Source organism: Stegostoma tigrinum, chromosome 15 (assembly GCF_030684315.1).
Source record: "Stegostoma tigrinum isolate sSteTig4 chromosome 15, sSteTig4.hap1, whole genome shotgun sequence".
NCBI classification, from domain to species: domain Eukaryota; kingdom Metazoa; phylum Chordata; class Chondrichthyes; order Orectolobiformes; family Stegostomatidae; genus Stegostoma; species Stegostoma tigrinum.
The window spans coordinates 21,016,631-21,039,146 of NC_081368.1; the positions used below are offsets into that span (position 1 = coordinate 21,016,631).

The following is a 22,516-nucleotide window of genomic DNA, read 5'->3' on the forward strand; positions in this document are numbered from 1 at the left end:
ATTAACAATCTGGACAATGGAACTATTGGCATTGTTGCTAAGTTTGCAGATGACACAAAGATTGTTGGATGGAAAAATAGTGTTAAGGAAGCAAAGAGGCTGCAGAGGATCTTGGAGAAGCTAGGACAGTGGCCAAAGAGGCAGATGGAATATAATGTGGAAGAGTGTCAAGTTGTGCACTTTGATAGGAAGAATAGAGTCGTTGAATATTTTCTAAACAGGGATATGATTAAGAAACCTGACACACAGAGGGACTTAACAATCCTAATTCAGGATTCTCTTAAGGTTAACATGCAGATTCAGTTGGCAGTTAGAAGGACAAACACAATGCTAGCATTCATTTCACGAGAGGTAGAACACAAGAGCAAAGATGTACTGCCGAGTCTGTATAAGGTTCCAGTCAGACTGCATCTGGGATATTGTGAGCAGTTATGGGCCCTGAATCTAGGGAAGGACATGCTGATGTTGGAGGAGGTCCAGAGGAGGTTTACAAGAATGATCCTTTCTAGGAAGCATTTATTAGATGAGGAACAGATGAGGACTTTGGCTTTGTACTCAATGGAGTTGAGAAGGATGAGGTGGGATCTGATTAAAATCTACAGAATACTGAGAGGCCTTGATAGAATGGACTTGGATAAGATGTTTTCACTAGTCGGGGTGACCAGGCCCCAATGGCACAGCCTCAGAATGAAGGGATAACCCTTTAGAACTGAGATGAGGTGAAACACCTTCAGCTAGAGATTGGCTAATCTGTGGAAGTATTGCTGCAAAGGATGGTGGAGGCCAAGTCATTGAGTGTGTATAAGACAGAGATAGGTTCTTGATTAATAAGGCGATCAAATATTACGGGGAGGAAGCTGTAGAACAGGGTGGAAAAACATATCTAGTATGACTCAATGGGCCAAATGGCCTAATTCTGCCACTATAATGTATGGTGTTCTGGTTAATTCTGTGAGTAGCACCACAAAGGAAGTGAGAAATGTGGGACTGTACATGAAATCAGAAATTGCAGAAGACCTCCATGTATAAGATCAACATTTTATGTGGCTCCAAGTTTCCATTAAACTCAGAAGCTTGGAAGCCAGTAGTTCAGTTCTTCAGCTAGTTCCCCATTTATCTCATCCTCAGTTGATGTGAAAGGAAGAAGATACTGTACTCCACAATGAAGTAATTGAAAGCCAAGTGGCTCATTTCTGCAATTCTAAGTGAATTTAATCACAGTAGCTTCATTCCCTCGTAGAAGCCTGCCATCAAATCATGCAACACAGAGAAAGTCAATTTGGCTCATCATGCATTGACTCTTTGAGAGAGCTCTGAAATTTATGCTGCACCCGAGCTGTTTCCCCACACCCTTAAAAATCTTTCCCCTTCAAGTATTCATCTAATTTTTCTTTGAATGCTGTTATCAATATTACAATCAACATCCTTCAAGGCAACACATTCCAGATGATGATAACTCAACTTGATAATATACTTCTCAAGTCATCTACAGTCACCTCATGTTGCCACTTTATTTTAGTATAATACAATGCTCAATAGAAATCATTGAATATACGGATATATACACAAGTATTGAATCAACAGCAGGAGTAAGTCATTCTGTCCTTCAAGTCTGCTCAACATTAAATATGAACATGGCTGATCTGATTGTAATTTCAAACATGCATTTCCACCTAGCCCTGATAACCTTCACACCCTTGAGAATTAAAAGCATTTTTACTCATGCCTTAAAACTATTGAAGAACACTGCTTTGACCATTTTTTTAGGAGGAGAGTTCAAAAGTCCGACCATGCTCTGAGAGAAACCATTTTGCCTCATCTCTGCTTCAAATGAGCAACATCTGATTTTTAAGCAGACCCCTAGTTCTCATTCTCCCATAAGGGGAAGTACTCTCTCCGCATCTAACCCGTAAAGATCCGTGAGGATCTTATGTGTTTTGATCAAGTCATCTCTTAGTCTCCAAAACCACAGTTAATACAAGCTGAGCCTAGCCAGCCATTCCTCATAAAGCTGCCCGTAGTAGGTATTAGTCAAATAAATCTTCTCTGAACTGCCTTTATTGCTTTCCTGAAACAAAGGGATCAATACTGTATGAAATACTGTATACACAGTCTCATTAGTTCCCTGTATAACCAAAGCCTAGCCTTCCTACTTTAATATTCATTTTCCCTTGGAATAAATGATGTTGTATTAACTTGCCTATTTACTTTGTAAATGCAAACCCATTTGCAATTCATGCATGAAGACGCCCAGATCCCTCTATATCTCAGAACTCTGCAATCCCTCACCATTTCAGCAATATGCTTCTTTATTATTCCTGCTACCAAAATGGACAAGTTCGCTTTTTCTCACATTGCACTCCATTTGCTAAACCTTTGCCCGCTCATTTAATCCATTGATATAGGTCTTGTTGCCTTCTCATCTTCTCCCTACAAGTTATTTTCTACATATCATTGAATTGTCAGCAAATCTGGCAACCACATCTTCTATGCCTTCATCTAAACTACTCACATAAGTCGCAAACATTTGAGGTCCCAGAGTGGCACATCACTCAAAGACCCATTTATGTTGGCTTTTTGCTTCCTGTTACCTATCTTCCATCCATACCAATATGTTATCCTCTACAGCATGAGCTTTTATTTTCCACGACAACCCTGATGTGGCAATTAGCAAATACCCTCTGGAAATTTAAGTACATCCTCAGTACATCCCAGGTTCCCCTTTATCCATCACCCATGTCACTTCCTCAAAGGACTTCACTAGATTGGTCCAACATGATTTCCATTTTATGAAAACTTGTTGACACTACTTGATTACCTTATACTTATTCAAGTGCCTTATTGTAACTTCTTTAATAATATCTAGGAGAAGCAATGGCCTGTTGGCATTATCTCAAAGCCATTAATCTGGGGACCTAGGTTCAAATCCCACCATGGCAAGAGTCTAATGATGACAACAGCATGGCGGCTCAGTGCTACCTCACAGTGCCAGGTTCGAATCCATTCTCAGGAGATTGTCTGTGTGGAGTCTGCACATTTTCTCTGTGTCTGCATGGGTTTCCTCCAGATGCTCTGGTTTCCTCCCACAGTCCAAAGATGCTCAGGTTAGGTGGATTGGCCATGGGGATTGTATAGGAGGATGGGGATGCTCTTCAGAGGGTTGATATGAACTTGACAAGTTGTGGGGATGTGGGTAATGTGTGTGTGTACGTAGGTGTCAATATACATGAGCTTGTGACAAAAATAGAAATTGATGGAGAAACGTTGCAGGTCTGGCAGCATCTGTGGAGAGAAAACAAAATGAGCGCTTCGCATCCAGTGACCCTTCTTTAGAACCAGTCAAATAAACCATCACTCGACTTAAAACATTAACTCTGCTTTTTCTCTATAAATGCTGCTAGACTGACTGAGTTTCTCCAGCCATTTCTGTTTATGTGTTGCTATCACACCTTCTTTCCTGCTAGGTTTCCCTTCCAGTCCTCCCTCATGTCTTTGCAGTTACCTCTACTCGGTTGTAACACCGTTACATCTGATTCCAGCTTCTCCCTCTCAAACTGCAAGGTGGATTCTATCTTATTATGGTCTCTGCCCCCAAGAGGCTCCTTCACTTTCATCTCCATAATCAAATCTGCCTCGTTATACATCATTCCAGAATTGCCTATACCCTAGTGGGCTTTACCGTAAGCTGCTCCAAAAAAAATCATCTTGTAGGGATTCCATGAATTCTTTTTCATGACACCCCAGTCAACCTGATTGCCCCAGCCTACCTGCAGATTAAAGTTCCTCATGATTATTGTAACAGTGCCTTTCATACATGCCCAATCAATCTTCTGATTCATTTTCTTCCTCATGCCCTGATGACTGCTAGGGGGCCTGTAAACTACAGCCATCAAAGTCCTTTCTGCTTTGCAGTTGTTCAACTATACCCACACAGATTCTATGCCTTTTGATTCTATATCACTTCCTGCTGTCAACTTAATTTCATTTCTTTTTAAGAAGGCAACTCCAACCCCTTTGCCTATCTCCCTGTCCTTTCAATAGGGTGTGTATCGTTGGATATTTACAGGTAGTACTCCTACAATGTGATAGTTGCGTTCTTGTGAGACCTTGCACTATAGAAAGTTGTGCTGTGGAAAATTGCCATAGAAAGTCACGTTATAGGGAAGTCACTACACCTGTACAGTAGAAAGTTTGCGTTACCTGAATAGTGTCCACTAATCATCAGTTGCATTATAGCCATTACGCATTAATGTAACCGATGTTATGGTAGGACTACCAGTGGTTCCCAGCCCTGATCTGCTTGCCACTACGTCTCTGCGATACCCACATCATTTTATCAGCCAAGTTTAATTTATGCTGCAAGTTCATTTACCTTGTTTCATATACATTTAAGTACAACACCCTCAGTCCCGTATTGACTGACACCTTCTCACAGTTGTGCCCTTACCTGCTGTGCCTGAAGTTAGATTCCTGACCCTTGTCATACTCTCTGTCCTCTTGCTTGGTTTGTAAACTTTAATCATTTCTGCTGAGCCTTCTGCTCCCTTTAGCTTTTTCCATAATTCTCCAATCAGCTGAATGTGCCTCCCTACTATTTCATTTAAAGCCCTATCCAAAGCCCTAGTCATGTAATTCACCAGGACTCGGGGCCCAGACTGAGTCAGATGGAGTTCATTCTGTCAGAACAGCTTCCTCCTTCCCCATGGCCGGGGCCAATGACCCATGAATTCAAGCCCATTTCTCCCATCTTTGATTCAGAGATAGTAGGAACTGCCGATGCTGGAGAATCTGAGATAATAAGGCGTAGAGCTGGATGAACACAGCAGGCCAAGCAGCATTTGAGTAGCAGGAAGGCTGATGTTTCGGGCCTAGACACTTCTTCAGAAAAATGAAGGGTCTGAAGAAGTGTCTAGGCCCGAAACATCAGCCTTCCTGCTCCTCTAATGTTGCTTGGCCTGCTGTGTTCGTCCAGCTCGACGCCTTGTTATCTCCCAACTTTGAGCTATGCATTTACTTCTCTAATCTTGTTGAACCTGCACCAATTTACTTATGGCTCAGGCAGTAATCCAGAGATTATTACTTTTTTGGTTCTGCTTTTTAATTTATCCCCTAGCTGCACACAAAGCCTCAGAAGAACCTCTTTCCTCTTTCTACATCTGTCATGGGTACCTACATGATCATGACAAATAGATATTTCCTCTCTTATTGCAAGTTCCTCTACAGCCCAGATGAGATATCCCGAACCTGGGCACCAGCCAGGTCTCTCGATCCTGGTCACAGAGAACAGTATATATTCTCCGGGATATGGAATTCACTGACACAGAAGGTTGGGGAGACCAGATCATTGAGTATATTTAAGACAGAGATAGATAGGTTCTTGATTATCGAGGGGATCAAACGTTATGGAGAGAAAGCGGGAGAACCGGGTTGAGAAACGTATAAGCCATGATTGAATGGCAGAGCAGACTTGATGGGCTAAATAGCCTAATTTCTGCTCCTATGTCTTACAATTACAATTCTTTTTTCACCCCCCTGTTGAATGGCTCCCTCTACCACGGTTTTATGGTCAGCTTGCTCATCGTGTCTGCAGCCCCCACACTGGGAGCAAGAATCTCTTTACCTTTAGATAATCTCAAGGGCTGAAACTCCTTCCATACTACCTTGTGGATCCCTCTACCTGCCTCATTCATAGTCACACCCTCCTGTTCCTGACCACTGGCCGAATTTGACATTGTTAATCTAAGCATTGTGACTGCCTCCTGAAACACAGCATCCAGGTAACTCTCCCTCTCCCTGATGCATGACAGTGTACAAAGTTCAGACTCAAGCTCATCAACTCTGAGCCAGGTTTTCTCAAGCAACCAATACTTGCTTCAGATGTGGTCATTATGAACCACAGTGGGATCCACCAGCTCCCACATCATGCAGTTACATCTCTATTTTACTTACTTAGTTCTTGATTTGAATTTTTAAAATTTGCACTGGTCTTTCGGTTTGTAGCCTGTAAAGATATCCCCTATTGACCTTCTATCTGAAAGTAACCTTTAATATATAGCTAAATTAGTAGCTATCACCAATGAACTTATGGTTTACAACTAATGTCTTTGGGCCCCGAATCCTGGGCTGCAACTTATCTTGTTAAAAAAACACAAAGGTACAAACTATGAGCCCAAAAAAAGTGTGCAAAATGCCACACCAAATTTCTGCATTGCTTCTAGATTCCCCTTACTGTATACTCACTTGGACTGCGTAAGATTCTGGGTGTGATCTCTCTTTCCTGACCATGTGAACCTTCTGACCATGTTAAATTTGTTTATGGTGAACACTAGTCTTTAAAGTATCATAATACATGTATTAAAAGGAAAACAACAAAGCTTCTGCGCCGACAATATCACAATTTGTGAATTTGCCTATCAAGCCAAATGATAAGTAATACCAAAAATCGACATCTGTGAGCAAAATTCACATTTCCATGTTTTTTAAAAATTTTGAATGAGGTCCACACTTGGGAATTTCATCATTCACAGGTGTTCTCAGGAACAGAACCCGCATAAGTACACACAAATGACTGTATGTGGAGTTATTTTGAGAAAATATGTCAATGTTGTGCAGTGAAGTAACACATTGTGTGACTGATAAAACACAAAGAATATTGCCAGAATCAATAACATGAGTACATAGTTAATAAAGGAAACGATAGAACACAGGAACAAAATATAATATTGTAATATCTTCATTATATCAAAACTGTATCCCCACCACCTACACCGTCATTCATAATTTTGACTTTGAATGTAGGCAAAAGGCCTATACTTCACTGTCACCAAACATTCATAGAATCACAGAATCCACACAGTATGGAAGCAGGCCATTCATCCCATCAGGTACGTACCAAACCGCCAAAGAACATCCCACCCAGACGCATCAAATCCCATCCCTTTAATCTGGCATTTCCCATGGTTAATTCAGTCTGCACATTCTTGGATACAATGGGCAATTTAATATGGACAATCCACCTAACCTGCACATCTTTGGACCATGGGAGGAAACCCACGCCGACACAAGGAGACTGTGCAAGGTCCGAGGGTAGAGCTGAACCCGGTCCCTGACCCTATGAGGCCACAGTGCCAGCCTATGTACATTATATATATGCATATAACATATATGTATAAATTATCCAAACACTTCAATTGCATTCAAACCTGAAACTTACTTCAAGATATCCATTATTTCACACAGAAGCCACTCAAATCAAGTATATCATTCACTCCAGCCTCTCTATTCTTTATATATAAACATTCTGAACCCCATAACTAGAGAAGCTATAACTCCAAATCAACAATGCTCAATCCTGCTGAAGCCACACACCATCCAGACTTGGAATTGTATCACTGTTCCTTCACTGTTGCTGGGCCAGAATCCTGAAACTGCCTTCCTAACAGTATTGTGCCTATTTCTACATTCATGGACAATAGTTCAAGACAGTGGCTCGTCATCACCTTCTACAGGGCAATTCACAATGGGTAATAAATGTTGGCCCAGCCAGCTACTCTCATGTCCCATGAATGAATATTTGAACCATCCATTATTTAATAAAAGTTAAGACAAGCACTGCATTTATAATTTTGAAGTGCTGCTAGTCTTTCCAAAAGGCATATCAATATCCTGAAATAGTAGATTAAAACCTGTCTTAAGACACAATGTTTTGAACAGCAATACTTTCTAAGCTGTAGAAATTTTAAAAAGTATTGAGTGCTACAAAATTCTAACTTCAGTTTATTAGGTGACAAGTAAATCCACAAATTATGAAAATCAGAGAAAAAATGCAGAACCTGCTGGAAAAGTGCAAGTTGATTAATATCTGGTAGAAAATGCTAGATTAATGTTTCAGTGATGCATGGTTCTTCTTCAGAGCTTTTCCAGAATTGTATGTTAGGTCTGAGTGTGTACGTGTGAGATTGTGTGCTGCTCAGGCCAAATTGCTCATTCCTCATCAAACTGTGTGGTTAAACAAGAAATAAAAATAAAACAGCAAAATGTAGCTTACCATTTGACTGTACGTGTAGTTCTTCACTGTGTAAAACAATCAGCCAGAAAAGAGAAATCTGCTTCAGCCGTGCTGATACTCTCAAGAAGCAATTCGCTGCCATTTTATTACACTAACATTGCTTTATTAAATGCGATTTTTATATACAATCTCCTTCTCCTTTCATCCTATCTCATACTAAATTTAGTTTTGTTGCTTCAGGAACATTTGCTTTCAGTTCTGCTTTTGCCCTTCAGTGTATGTTATTATATGGTATCTGAGTATAAGTGAAAAAAATTCTACCTCAATCTTCTAACTCAATTGCTACTTTTAAGCCTAAACTTTAAGAAAGGTGAGAATTTTTGGAAGCGGTAGCAATGCTGCAGTGAAAAGTGCAACATCATCGTGGAAAAGCATTTACCAAACTCGTTTCAGTCAAAGAAAAGCTTCCTTTCTAGGCTCTTTGTAGTGAAATTATTAATCAATTTTTCAATAATTTACTGAATTTTACTACAAATAGCACTTAAAATAAATTCTTCCCTCTCGATTTAAAATCATGTCGTGAAAAAGGAAGACGTTGTGCCAGAGCCACATCACTGAAAGAGTTTTTTTAGTTCGAGTCACATGCTTGTATTTCACTTTTGGCCTATAAATATTGTCTTCATTGATAAAATAATAAAAAATAAATTATTGCATTTTAATAGATGTTAATGCTTACTTTGGGGGTTATCAGTTCCACTAATGGTAAGATTCAATTGATACACTTTGTACGTAATGTCAAAGTTCATTTGACAAAGTCTCCATCTCAGCTGATTTGTGCCTGAGATTTTGCTGAAGAGAATGGACAGGTGCTCATCACAGAATCCCTACAGTGTGGAAACAGGCCATTTGGCCCAACAAGTCCACACCACCCCTCCGAAGACCATTCCACCTAGACCCATTCCCCTAATTTCCCCTAATGAGCCATTACTACTATTTGGCAACCCATTAACCATCAGCTCAGGCCATTAGTTCCAGGCGTCTGCAGTCATGAAGTAGAGATACCAGTGAGGATTCTTCACTGGAAACTGTTATTTGGAACTCAGCGTTCTCACTCCAAGAGTATTGTAGCCAATGCAGAGTTCCATGTTCAAAAGAAGTTTCAATTTGGAGTTTAAATCCAGATGCTCAGTATTTGACAAGCCAGCAGTTCAAAAGATCAGACTGCAATCTTGACGAGCTAAGTGACTGCCACAGGCACGACAGGGCCAGATGTAAGCCTGAATGGAAAGGAATGTAACAAGATGTTTCCCATGTGCCTGTAGTTAGGATGTGCAAACCATAATCTAATCACATAACTCTGAGGAAGTGTTACCAGTCCCAAAACATTAACTCAGATTTCTCTTCACCGATGCTGTCAGACTCACGGGGCTTTTCCACAACTTCTGTTTTCGTTTCTGATTTGCAGCATCTGCAGTTCTTTCATTTTTTTTATTTAATTCTACAGTCTGTCTGACCCGTTCACTGCTTCATTGATTTCACAGTTCACAGCAGTGAGCAACCCATGTATAAGCAATTCAAAGGAGAGATGTCAGAGGCAATTCTGGAATTTGAAATGAAGGACAGAGGGAAATAAGCATGTATTCTCTTCACACCACTTTCAGCGGTTGCACGGTGATTTATTTCCAAAAGCCTCTTGTACTGAAGACACACGGGTTAGACAGCAGAATGTTAAAACTCATCAAAAGATAGAAAGCGAAGGTTTGCATTAGAGGGATTTTATAGAGAATCCCATTATTTCGATTTGAATGGAAACCTCACATTTGTTTAGTGATCCTAAAGCACATGCTGATTTTACAAATATGAAATTAAAATCCAGAGTAATGGGAACAGATTAAGCCTATTCCAGTTTCCAAGGAAAGAGTCATGAGAAGTGTTAGATATTAGAATTGGGCTTTTAGTGTTGCTTTGAAAAGGTTTCACTTAATTTGTTTTGGAGCACAGTTATCAAATGGTAGCTGTTTATTCTAAAAACCTAGAAACCTTCAATGCCAAATGTCTCAAAATATATCATGATATTTACATCTGATGCTATCATATTGAAAATGATTTATTAGTTTTAGCACCTTTCCTCCTTCAAAAGAATAAAGGAAAGTTTTCATAAATTGTCTATTAAAATACAAAGCATCTGATTTGTTTACTTTATTTTTATTTATTTTAAATAGCTCAAGATTTAAAGAAAACTTTAGATAATGTAGGAATGGGACTAGGGGACATACGTCATAAGCAAGCTATTTAAGAAAGGAGAATTGAGCCATCATTCAATGTAAAAATAAGACATTGTTATGCTGGAATCTAACGTAACTGATCTCTGCCACAACATTTTGGTTTACCTCCTCAAAGGCGAATGACATTGACTAGCCTGTCATTCCCTTCATGGTTGAATGACATGCAATGTTCACTGACGACACTCATAAATTTACAACAATGATTTGGGTGAGGAGCTGGAGGTCTGCCAGTCCTGTGGTGTTATTGCAAAGAAACTGCAAAACAGGAGGCAAGGAGGAAGAGAAAATGGACAAAGAAAAGTGAGATGTGCTCATTAGGTATGAAGGTGCTGTGACACAAATTATTTTTGGGAATTTATGGGTGATAAAAAGTCTCCTCAAGCCGCCATGGGTGTGAATGAATGGGCTGTTTAATTGTATAGTTAAGATCATTTATCCAGTGGTCTCACTGTAGTCTTTAAGGCAAGGTGGTTGTTGAGTGCATAATATTCTGTAGTCATTGTGCAAAAGCAACAGTAAACCCATTCTGAGGAAGGGTCACTGGACCCGAAATGTTAACTCTGTTTTCTCCTTCACAGATGCTGTCAGACCTGCTGAGCTTTTCCAGCAGCTTTGTTTTTGTTCCTGATTTACAGCATTCGCAGTTCTTTTGGTTTTTAACTAGTAAGTTGAATCTGCTGTTTAGCTTACAAGGGAAAAAATAAAACTGTAATAGCTTGTCTAATCTAATATGTTTCATATCGAGACTGATTTACGGTGCTCCATTTATTCATTAATAGAGATTTAGTTGACATCTCGCTGCAATGTTGAAAATAGGATTTGTAGAATAGGCAGACTTATAGGTTACTAACATGTGCTTCTCTTCTGATGTGATTTCCAATCAGTGAGAGAGCACACCTTTTAAAAAAAAGCTGCACCTGAATCTATTCAATAAAATAATATTAATTTCTGCAATATCTCTTATAGCTTGCAGATGATACAAATTCCTTCATTACCCATGATACACATTTTAAGTTTAATTATTGTCATAAGACATTCAGTGTTTGTATAACTGAGACTCACAAACAGTAGTGAGATAAAATAAACATGTTATCTGTTCCTCTTCTCTTTTTACTCATGTTTGCCGGGGAATAAACAAAGGCCAGTGCGCTGGGGGAGCTATCTGGTTATTTTTGTGCATCATGAGATATTAAAGGTGTCTTTGAGAGGGTAGTTGGGATCTTCTATTTAATGCTTCATCAAAAACCTCAGGGCTTGTTCAATATCTGAATGTGGTTTGCATTCTGGATTTCATACTAGCTTGGATATTTGTAGGAAATTTGTAAAGCTCTTGTGTTTTCCTCCTTTACCTTTTATTTTGTTTTAATTGTTTGATAATGAGCGACTAAATATCTCTCTGGGCTCCTCAGTTCAGATAGGAGAATTTAATCTGTGCGATGGGGATGAGAAATGGGGAGAGCCATTTCATTGTTAAATGGTTGCAACCAGGAGCATAAAAATTTCATGTGAAATTATGATATATGGAACTGGTATATAGTAGAACCATTCAAATTTTGTAGATCATCCACAAAAGGCAGGTCAAATCTAATGCAGCTAATAACTGTTTTGGCAGTCTTTTCTCAATCATCATAAATGTGATGGAAATTGTCATCGTCAGTGCTATCAAGAGACACCTACTCATCCACAACTCTCTCTCAAATTAGTGACTGCCACCATTTGGAAGGGCAGGTGCACTTTGCACATCCTGAAACCTGTCAAATGGCCTTTAAATGTTGCCTTTTAAGTTACATAGATTCATGACTTAAAAATGCATCGCTGCACTTTCTCCATTACTGAACTGCTGTCCAAACAGCACCATGGAAATACCTTCAACAGATAGACTGCAGCAGTTCAAGAAGTTATCAGTACCTTCTTGAGGAAATTTAGTGGCAATAATTGCTGGTCTTGCTGGTGACACTAACATCCCTTTGGAGAAGAATATGGTGCTGTGAGCCTTATAGGCCCTGATGATGTGAAAATGGTTTTGGAATTCATCCAGGAGGACCCTGGATTCCATTTGAGCAGAAATAGTGCTGCACCCTGCAGTAACAAATAGAAACAGAACATATACAACTTAGAAGATTGCTGGTTAGGGCAATTTGATTGAAAAATTGGTGCCTTTCTTACATAGCTCTAGAGTAGGTTCCAGAATGATAATTTCTTTTACGTTACAGAGTTAATAGGATGAATTATATAGGCACCTGACTCCACACACTCCAATCCCCTACCCTTGCCATAAATGCTGTGGGGTCTCCTATAGTATGGGAAGACCTGCTTTCTCACAGCCATTCAACAGCCAACTGACTCTTAATGAGCTGGCCACAGAATTTTAAACTTTCGACATCAGGAAGTCCCAGCTCAGAGTTGCTGACCAATCAGAGGATAATGTCTTTCCATCACCAAGAGACAGAAGGATGTGACTTTAGCTAAGGATTTGGGTATGTGTCTTGCCAATTGGTAAAGTGGCAGTCCCAATTAGTGGGTGAGAGGTGAGGGGAGCTTGGATTCACTTGCCATGGGTAGAGCAACACAGGGTAGTAAAAGCTTTGAGGTGTTAATCTCTGTTCGACACAGAGGGCCCTTTAAAAAGCCCATGCCAGGAGAACTGCAATGCTGGCTGCTTGGTGTGACCTCTCCACCCAACAGTGTAATGGATCTTCATCTGGCCCTGCATCTGCTAGACTCTGCATTAGATGTAGGGGTAGGCTTATAAATAGTAGGCAAATCACCCACAGGTTTTATTAATAAGTCCATTAGTAGGGAAACATTAGACTTAAACCAATGTCACTGGGCTTGTGACCAAGTTTATCCCTTCAGTAATCACTTCCCTCCGTCCTCCTACTCGTAATTTGCACTTTCTCCATTATCTGGGCATATTGCTGTATCATACAATGGCTGCCCATACTCCCCTGAATATGCGCGATATCCATGACACGTAACATAAGTAACCATCGGATTGTATTTATTTACTTTAAAGACCTCAAAGTTAGCCATAACGGTGCAAAAGGAAACTCTTCAGTCCATCAAGCCCATGCCTGTTCTCTGTAGAGCAAGCCAGTGAGCCCCATTCCACTTAGCTGAGCCCATGTTGCTCAGCAAATCTTTATCTCTCAGGGCCCCATCCAATTTCCTTTAGAAATCAAGATTGTAAACTACCAGCCTGTAGTGTTTGAATTCTGGAATTAATTTTAATATTAATTCACGCTTTTCACTGTAATTTAAATTTAAATATCAGCTTTACATAATGTATTCCTAATTTGAATTTTGTTGACAAAAGTGTGATAAATTTTAGTAAATGATAAATTCCATTTTGATTACAATTATTTTCACAATTCTGACTTCAAACAAATAGCAATCTATACAAGGAACTGAAGCTGTTGTCAACTCAGCTCAAGGAGAGGTGATGGCCTAGTGGCATTATCAAGAGATTTAATAATCCAGGTACTGGGTACCCAGGTTCAAACCTTACCATAGAATTGAATTTAATAAATACCTGGGATTAAGTGTCTAATGATGACCATAAACCTGTTGTTGATTGCTTGGAAAAGCCCATCTGGTTCACTGATGTCCGTTCAATAAGGAAATCTGCTATTCCTTACCTGGTGTGGCCTACATATGAATCCAGACCCACTGCAATATGGTTAACTCTAAACCAGGCAATAAATACTGGCCTGGCCAGCAATGTCCATGTCCTGCAAATGAATTTAAAGAAGGGCTCATCGATATTTATGCTATCAAACTGTGTCTGAGCTGCTGAATATTTCCAGTTTTTTTTTCAACTAATTTTAATTGGGGTATTGTTAAGGGCTAACTTTTTCTGGCCTATATTACACAATGCAAGGATAATTCATTTACTTCACATGCTTGAATGATTCCACAGAAGTGTTTTCAAAAATAGCGCATGGTCTTGTACGTGTTTCTTATCCAACTTGCTAACATCTTGTATTTCTCATCCAATGACTTCATCAGACTGCTTGATGTCACAAAGCTATCGATGTCAGATTGACACAGGGAAGGAAACAGAAATTTGACCCAGCTCAGAAGACTTAGCAAGAGGATATGTTCATCTACATCAAGTATGGAGGTGAGCTGATATTACTTTGTGCTTGTCAATGGAGACAACAGGTATCATTTACATTTCAAATGACAAGCACACCAATGTGTTAAATAAAGAAAGCACTGCAAAAATCTTAGCACACCAATAAATGTTTGGATGAAAGTTCTGAAACGCAGGATGAGATCCACTAGACCATTCCCATATAGCTGTTTTTGAAAGTTGAATACAAAACTATGATAATTACTGTTTATTGAAATTACTGGATTTTGTGTGCAGCTGATTATTACAGTTAGCATGTGAAATAAAATGATGTGCTTCTGTATAAGTTAAGCTTGGTAAATTATGCTTAGCATGGAAAGTCTAAATGAAGACGATCATGCGTGAGGTTCTCGTTCTGGTATCTGGAAGTAACACAAAAAGTGCACAGTTCTTGCTCTAGAGAAAGCAAAAGTTTGAGGGCTTTGGGATTGAGGGAGATATTTGTAACAGGAATGGCTTCAGTCAGGTTTAACAATCCTGAGAGATGCAAACAAGTGGCTTTCACAACTTCTAATATGACATTCCTGTCACAGAAAAGATCAGTCAGCAACAAGGCAGGAATGGCATGCAACTTAAAGTGGGCATGGGAATGGGACTCTCCAATCAAAAGGAATTGGCCCAGGATCTCTTGGACCAATGAGAACAAGAAACTCGTATACTCTGTTAGGGGTTGAAAGATTTACATTGTTGCAAATAAGCTCTAGAGGAAGAGTGATTACAATTTTTAGAGACAGTTTTAGCTCTCAGTGGGCGACACGGTCCCAGTTGGGCATGGGCATATTGTTGCAGCTACAGCTATGTCTGTGCCGGTACAACTATTGATTAGCCCCCAGCCACAACCTCAACTGATAGGAAAATAGGTCCAGGGAAATCCAGTGATGATTTGAGAATAGTGTAGGACAGCACCATTAGACTATGGACTCTAGCAGAACTTTGTTCCTGGGCCATGTAAACCTTCACAAACTAACAGTTTTGTGTTCTGCTCACAGGTATAGGCATTAGGAACAAAAGTAGGCCATTTGGCCCTTCACTCCAGCTCTATCATTCAACAAGGTCATGGCTGATCTGTTTATCTGCTGAATTCCACATTCCCAGTTACCTTGATAATTGCTGATTTCCTTGCCTCTCAAGAAACTATCTATATCCATCTTAAAAATTGTCAAATACCACTGCCTCCTGAGGCAGCGAGTTCCAAAGTCATGCACCTCTCCTGAGAGAAAACATTTTCCCTCATCCCCTGTCCTAAAATGGTAACATCTAATTTTTAAACAATGTCCTCTAGTTCTGGATTCACCCTTAAAGGGAAACATTTATTCCATGTCCACCTTGCCAAGACCATACAGGATGCTATAATCTTCAATTAAATTACCCCTCACTCTTCTAAACTCCAGTGAAAACAAGACCAAACTTCTCAATCCTTCCTCATAAGGCAACCTGTTCATTCCAAGTATCAGTCTAGCACTTCTCCTCTGAACCACCCGCCTGGTGTCCATGTCCTCGTAGATACCGGTCATTACTGAGCAGAGCTTCTGAAGTGCATGTTTGGACCATAGGGTCTCAAAAGTACACCTCTTTATGGCTGAGGGAGTTTTAGCATCTCTAAAGACCAGTGAGGCTCCTAATGCTTGAAGAAATTCAGTCTTGCCTTGTGCAATAATCAAATCTAGTTCATGGCAATTAAGTGTAAAAACAGCTAGAGTTACAATGGAGTTGGTGTACAGTGCCAGAAGTACAACAGAGCCTTAACAAAAGAACGCCACAGCCTTTGCCAAATTTGCTGGTCCAGTAGCTTTGTACTAAACAGCTTGAAATATTTTAATCTGAGTGACTGTTACAGTAAAACAAAAACACATTACAGTTGGGCCATTATTCAGGTTCTTCCCCTGGATGACTGGGATATTTCAGGAGTTCAAGCTTGCAACTGTAATGATCGTACAGAGTGTTATCTGTGGCTATTCAAACCCCACTGCTAGATTGCAGTTAATTGATAGGGTCACTTCCAGAAAGATGAATGAGTCACTGGAGGAGGGGAAAGAGACCTTTGATGGATTTTAAAAGGGGAACTCTAAATTGACTTGAAGAACTCTTTTGTAATAATGTGAACATTTCAATCAAAGGATTCTTGAAGAATTCATTGGCAGCATCTTCAATCAGGCTGAGACAATCAGTGTTGAACTGCTTGGTTTTTGAGAGTATTTAGCAACACATTATGGTGATTCTATGTTCAGATAACCTGTTCGTGTGATTTGATTAATCATAAATATTGGTTCAGACATTAGGTATAATTCCGCTGCTCTTTCCTTAAATAGAATTTTCTACATTCAATTGACATAGGAGGTGCTAGCGTGGTGGTAAAGTCAATAGACTAGTAATTCAGAGCCCAAGGTTATTATTCTGGACAAAAAGAAGAGAAAGTGCTGGAGAAACTCAACAGGTCTGGCAGCTTTGGAAAGAGAAAAATAAAGTAAATGTTTCTCATCCATTGACATGCGTTTGAATGCCAATATGGCAGATTGTGAAATTCTAATTCGCTAAACATCTGGAATAAATACCTATCCTACTGGTGATCATATAATCACTGTGACTGCTATATAATATATAATTGGTTTCACTAATGTCCTTTAGGGAAGGAAATCCATCACCCTTACCTAGTCTGGCCGAAATGTTAATCCAAACTCAATGCAATTCCTTTGACTCTTAACGATCCTCTGGGAATTTCGGGATGGTAATAAATCATAGTCTAATCAGTGATACCCACATTTGTGAACAAATAAGGTAGACAGGACTTCAGATGTATATCTCATCTGAAAGGTGCCATTTCTCCCAGTACCTGCAAATGGTGTGTCAACTCTGGTTTTGACCTCAGGCATTGCTGTGAGGCATGAACCCACAACTATCTGATTCACAGGTGATGGGGACACCAACTCTATGCTGCTAGCTCCTACAAATTAATACAGGTAGAAGTGGACCAAAGGTCTGTCATGCTAAAAGTAGATGATTAGGAAGGATGCTTAAGGAAAAGATCGAAAGTGCAAGCTGTGCCACTTGTCAGTCAGACAGACCATGTTGAGCAGGCCAATGTCTGTAAAATGAAATTTGTATGTCAGCTCCCATAATCTAGCTACCAGTTGCATGTGCAAGTTGTCCATGGCTTATATCATCATGGGAAATGCAGGGTTACAGGAATAGGTCAGGATGGTGGGTCTGGGTGGGAGGGTCAATGTGGACTTGATGGGCTGAATGGCCTGCCCCGACACTGAAAGGGATTCTATTTAAATGTTGAGGTGGAATTCATGGTCAGAAAATCTGCTTCAGCTTTCTGGGTGTTGAGGGTGGCATGGTGACTCAGTGGTTAGCACTTCTGCCTCACAGCGCCAGGAACCCGGGTTCAATTCCACTCTTAGGCGACTGTCTGTGTGAGTTTGCACATTCTCCCCGTGTCTGCTTGGGTTTCCTCTCACAGTACAAATGATGAGCAGGCTAGGTGGAATGGTCATGCTAAATTGTCCATAGTGTTCAGGGATGTGTAGATTAGGGTGATAGGCCTGGGTGGAGGATCGTTGTGGACTTATTGGGCCGGTGGGCCTGTTTCCACACTGTAGGAATTCTCTGAATGTGGGAGTCCACCTGATCACAGGCACTGACACTGCATCTGCACATATGCAGCAAGGGTGCCCCTGTGTGCTGCAGCACAAGTAATATGTGTCAAGTGGAAAGGCTGGACTTTATTGATCTAATGGACTACGCCCAACAAGAAGGTAATGATGTGTTTAGAAAACAGGCAGGATAGATACAACCAGGGAATGTTTAGACTAGCTGGTGAGATGGTTACAGAACATGTGAGACAACATTACAAATCATAAGTTGTACACATGCAAGTTCAAATAAACAGTTTAATTGTAATGGTTGGAGAAAGCATTAAAGTGTTAAATTAAATGGAAAAACCCTTAACCAACAGTGAGCAAGAGTTAGAGAGTGACTGCTGAGAAGCTAAGAATGGAAAGTGATGAGACAACAGTCATTGCTGGTTAGAAAATTCTGGGAATGAGAATGGGGGAGTAGTAAAGTAAAGGAAACTATACTGAGAATTGAGGAATAGCTGGCTGTGTAAATTGTGGTATGCAAAATGAGAATGACACTAATGTGTTATGCAGAGAGACGTAAATGTGTCTGGATGAATCAGTTAAGCGTTTTAATGTGCCCTTCCTAGTCTGGTTTGAAACACAGTGATGCAGAAAGAATTGTTGCGAGACACGAGACAGTGGGTGAATGGACTATTCAGAGCTGTCATTGAGTGACAGAGAGGTATTGAGCTGAATAGTTGCTGTCCATTTTTGCTGCTTTACTGAGGTCACTGAATCCCTTCCTACATTGAACATAGATTTTGACCACGATATCCATTTCATTAATTCTGTCAGCCCCTGCGTCCAAAACCTGCTACATCACTGCCTGGCACATATTTATTCAGAGTGGGCAGGCGGCTACTGACACACCAGGACATGGCTTCCAAAATTGTGGGCGGGCTTCAAAAGGAGTCGTGAGTGGAAATTTTGAGTCCAGAGTTCAAAAACAGCAATAACCACCAAGCCTTAGTTATAAAAGCTGCACTACTGCTCGCACAGTCTTGCCAAATCATTCTCACATTCTCACTGAGCAAATCTTACAACAAATCTCCAACAGTGGAAGATGATTTGGGAAGCATTGGACATTAAGTCTGACAAGGTAGCTGAATCATTTGGAAAGCTCTGCCAGAGTTTTTCCACGTGTTCACATAATGTGTGCATTGCTGGTTAGGCCAGTATTTATTGCCCATCTTTAATTGTTCTGAAAGCGGTTCAGAGGCAAAAACATTGCAATGGATCTGGAGTCACTTGGAGGCCAGACCAGGTAAGGACAGCAGAATTCCTTCTTCAAAACGTGCAAAATAGGTTTTTCTCCCAACAATTGTTTTGTGATCATCATTGGAGCCTTAATTCCAGCTTTATTTTTATTGAACTGAAATTCCACTATCTGACATGGTGGGATTTGAACCCAGGTCCCCAAAACATTACCTTTTTATTGATAACACTAATACCACTGAAAAATCTCCACAGAGGCTGGTATCCCGTCAACAATTTACCCTTTATTTACATGTGTAGAGTCCTTTACACTGATGCAGCTCCCCAAGAATTAGCACTCAGAATGAACAGGATGCTTGACACTCCTTACCTATCAACCAAGGCTTCCTGATTGGGGCTGTTAATCTAGTCCAATCAGGGAACTCATTCTGTGAAGTCCACCTGGCTGACCTACATCTGTTATAATCACTACATCTGTTCCCCTTTGAATCTAAGAACATAGGCCAGTTCCCTATTTTATAGCTCCTCCTGGTGTTTTAGTACCAGGCCAGATCCCTCCAACTCGGCCTCTGATATAGGCTCCATTTAACACAGCAGCTTGCGTCTTGTGTCTGGAGTCTCTTGAAAGAAATTCATTTTCCTCTTCAGGCAAAAAAAGTGTCAAGGCGATGACATCTGCCGTATTTATCTCAGAAAGGTATCTTCAATGCTTGACAAAAAGAGGGAACCCACAGTCTCTGGCACAGTCAGAAATGCTGTCAAGGAGCTGGGCATCTTTTGCTCGTTTGCAGCTTTCGCGTGGTCCATGTGCTTGGTGCTTGTTCAGGACTGTGGCACTTAGCCTAACTTTATACGTCACTAGACATGACTTCCCATCAACCATGCCTCTTTACAAAGCAAGGACATTCCAATGGTTTCTACACCAAATTTCATCCCCTGAAGTAAACTTTCTCTCTCACTTAGTGCCGTCTTATGTCCAGCATTGGCATTCCTGGTGCTGTTTCACCCTCCCTCCCAACCTCCATGTCCTGGAAGACCACATTTAATCTGGTTCAGAGTCTTCTCCCTGTTAGCAACTGTCCCTACAGTTGTTGGAAGTGTGGTCCTATAATCAAACAGGAGCCGGGACAGTTTGATTTCTAGTGAAGCTGTAGGTTGTTTCTTTAAACCTGCCTTCAAAGTCTGGACTGCTCTTTCTCCACACCATTGGATGATGCATGGTATGGAGCCATCCTTATATTTTGAATAACATACAACTTTAGGAAGTACTCAAATTCTCTTCAGGTAAACGATGGCCCATTACCTGTGACTAATACTTCTTGCAGTCCGTGCATTGCAAAAGATGTGCAATTTTTCTATCATTGTCCCCAAATTAACTATGCATGTTTTATCACTTAGAATGGGCATTCACAATGTTGAAGAACATTGAGCCCATGAACAGACTGGCATAGTCAATATGTAACCAAGTCTAAGGTTCACCCAGCTATTCCCACAAACGTGGAGAACCTGCTGACAGAACATAGAACATAACAGCACAGTACAGGCCTTTCAGCTCACGATGTTGTGCCAAACTTTTATCCTAAACCGAAGGTCTATCTAAACCCCACCCTACCTTAAACAATTATCCATATGCCTATCTAATAGCTGCTTAAATGCCCCTAATGAGGCTGACTCCAATACTCTCTCCAGCCATGCATTCCATGCCCCTACCACTCTGAGTAAAGAACCTACCTCTGACATCTGCCCTGTATCTACCTCCACTCACTTTAAAACTATGGCCCCTCGTAATAGCTACCTCCACCCTAGGAAAAAGTCCGGTAAGTTTTGTCCTTGTTTGCACAGTGGAGACTTCCCTGCCAACACAGCTATATCTGATCCTAACCCTGCCCACTAGGCATAACTTCTCACCAACATCTTCATTTTGGAAACCCCTGGACAACCCTGGTCAAGTTCAGCCAGTATCTGGCAGTAACCTTTGCTCAGGGTAATCACTGTTGGTCCCCATAACAATATACCATCCTCTGCAGTGATCTTGTCCCTCCAGGTCCAAATATGTTCTGCTTCTGGTTATGACAGTCCTTTGGCACCCCCATCACCACTACCTGTGTCACTTTTGCCAGGACTGAATTTTCCTGTGACCAGAAGTGTGTCCAGAAAATTTAAAATCATTAAGGCCTCTTCCAGTGATATGTCTGCCAGCGGGAAGCAGCTCAACGTACCTGTATCTGTTACTTGGCCTCCTGGACTGTGTTCCAACTTGTAATTATACATACTTACTATTAAAGGCCATTGGTGAAAATAGCCTGAAGCTATGGGTGGTACTTGTCCTCTTCAAGTGGATCACAGAGGTTTGTGGTCTGTTATTATTACAAATTTACATCTGTAAAGGTATTTGGGGAAACTTCCAGTAACCAAATATGACCGCCAATCCTTCTTTCTCTGCCTGGCCATATTTATGCTCTGCATTAGCTAAAGTCTTAGATGCTCCTCTCCATTGGACTATGAGTTAATACTTCCAAAGCTGTACCTTTAATCTATAAAGGTTCCCCCTGTATAGGCTCTCAGTTTAGCCAGTGTGTTAAGAGTTTGGAGTCCAGAGCAAATTTTGTTGAAGATTGGTTCTGCAATCACTGAAATAGCTGAACCAGTATCAACCTCCATTTGAATTGGATGACCATTTCACCAGATTTATTTGGATTGGTTCTGATTTGGATGTCACTAAGCAATTTAACTATTTCAAATCAGATGTAGGTAGACTTTTCAGGGTGTGCACGTTCCTGGATATCAGCCTATGTGTTCTCTTACTCATTTTAGGTCTAGTGGGACACTCTTGCTGTTTTGAGTCGCTATTGCAGTTGCTGCTAATATGCATTGTTGGGGGTCAATATCCCAAAGAAAATTGTAATCATCTGGCTGAGGCTTAGCTTTGATTTGGGAATTGATGCGGGCTGACCTGGAGTCCCTGTATTCACATTATGTCCTGAGTGAGGACATGCAATTGCCTTCACTCAAGTGGTGTTCCCCAAGCACAGTCAATCAGCAAAGGTGTCTTCTTCTATCAGAATACCGTGTGGCTCATTTGCTCCACTTTCCAACAACAAAGCCAGATGCAGTGCTTGTTTGAAGCCCAGCTGGGCTTCACCTAGTAGGCCCTTTTGCTTGCTTTCATCATGCATTCCACATACCAAACACTCTTAGCATCTCATTAAGGCTTAAACCAATGCCTCTGCAATTCACCTTAACCAAGTCA

General features: G+C 40.6%; 2 protein-coding genes across 3 annotated transcripts in view; one reads left to right on the forward strand and one right to left on the reverse strand.

Annotated features, from left to right (window-relative positions):
* The window catches only part of LOC125458882 (cytokine receptor common subunit gamma-like), a 48,347-nt gene extending 40,139 nt beyond the window's left edge, over positions 1-8,208 (reverse strand). For both annotated transcript variants that reach the window (XM_048544676.2, XM_048544677.2), the window contains exon 1: positions 8,048-8,208. In XM_048544676.2, the coding sequence (XP_048400633.1) occupies positions 8,048-8,150 (103 nt within the window). In that variant the 5' untranslated portion in view covers positions 8,151-8,208. The remainder of the gene's footprint in view (positions 1-8,047) is intronic.
* Positions 8,209-10,503: 2,295 nt separating this feature from the next.
* The window catches only part of LOC125458952 (uncharacterized protein CXorf65 homolog), a 35,612-nt gene continuing 23,599 nt past the window's right edge, over positions 10,504-22,516 (forward strand). The window contains exons 1-2 of the mRNA XM_048544813.1: positions 10,504-10,611; positions 14,302-14,416. Of these exons, the coding sequence (XP_048400770.1) occupies positions 14,392-14,416 (25 nt within the window). The 5' untranslated portion in view covers positions 10,504-10,611; positions 14,302-14,391. The remainder of the gene's footprint in view (positions 10,612-14,301; positions 14,417-22,516) is intronic.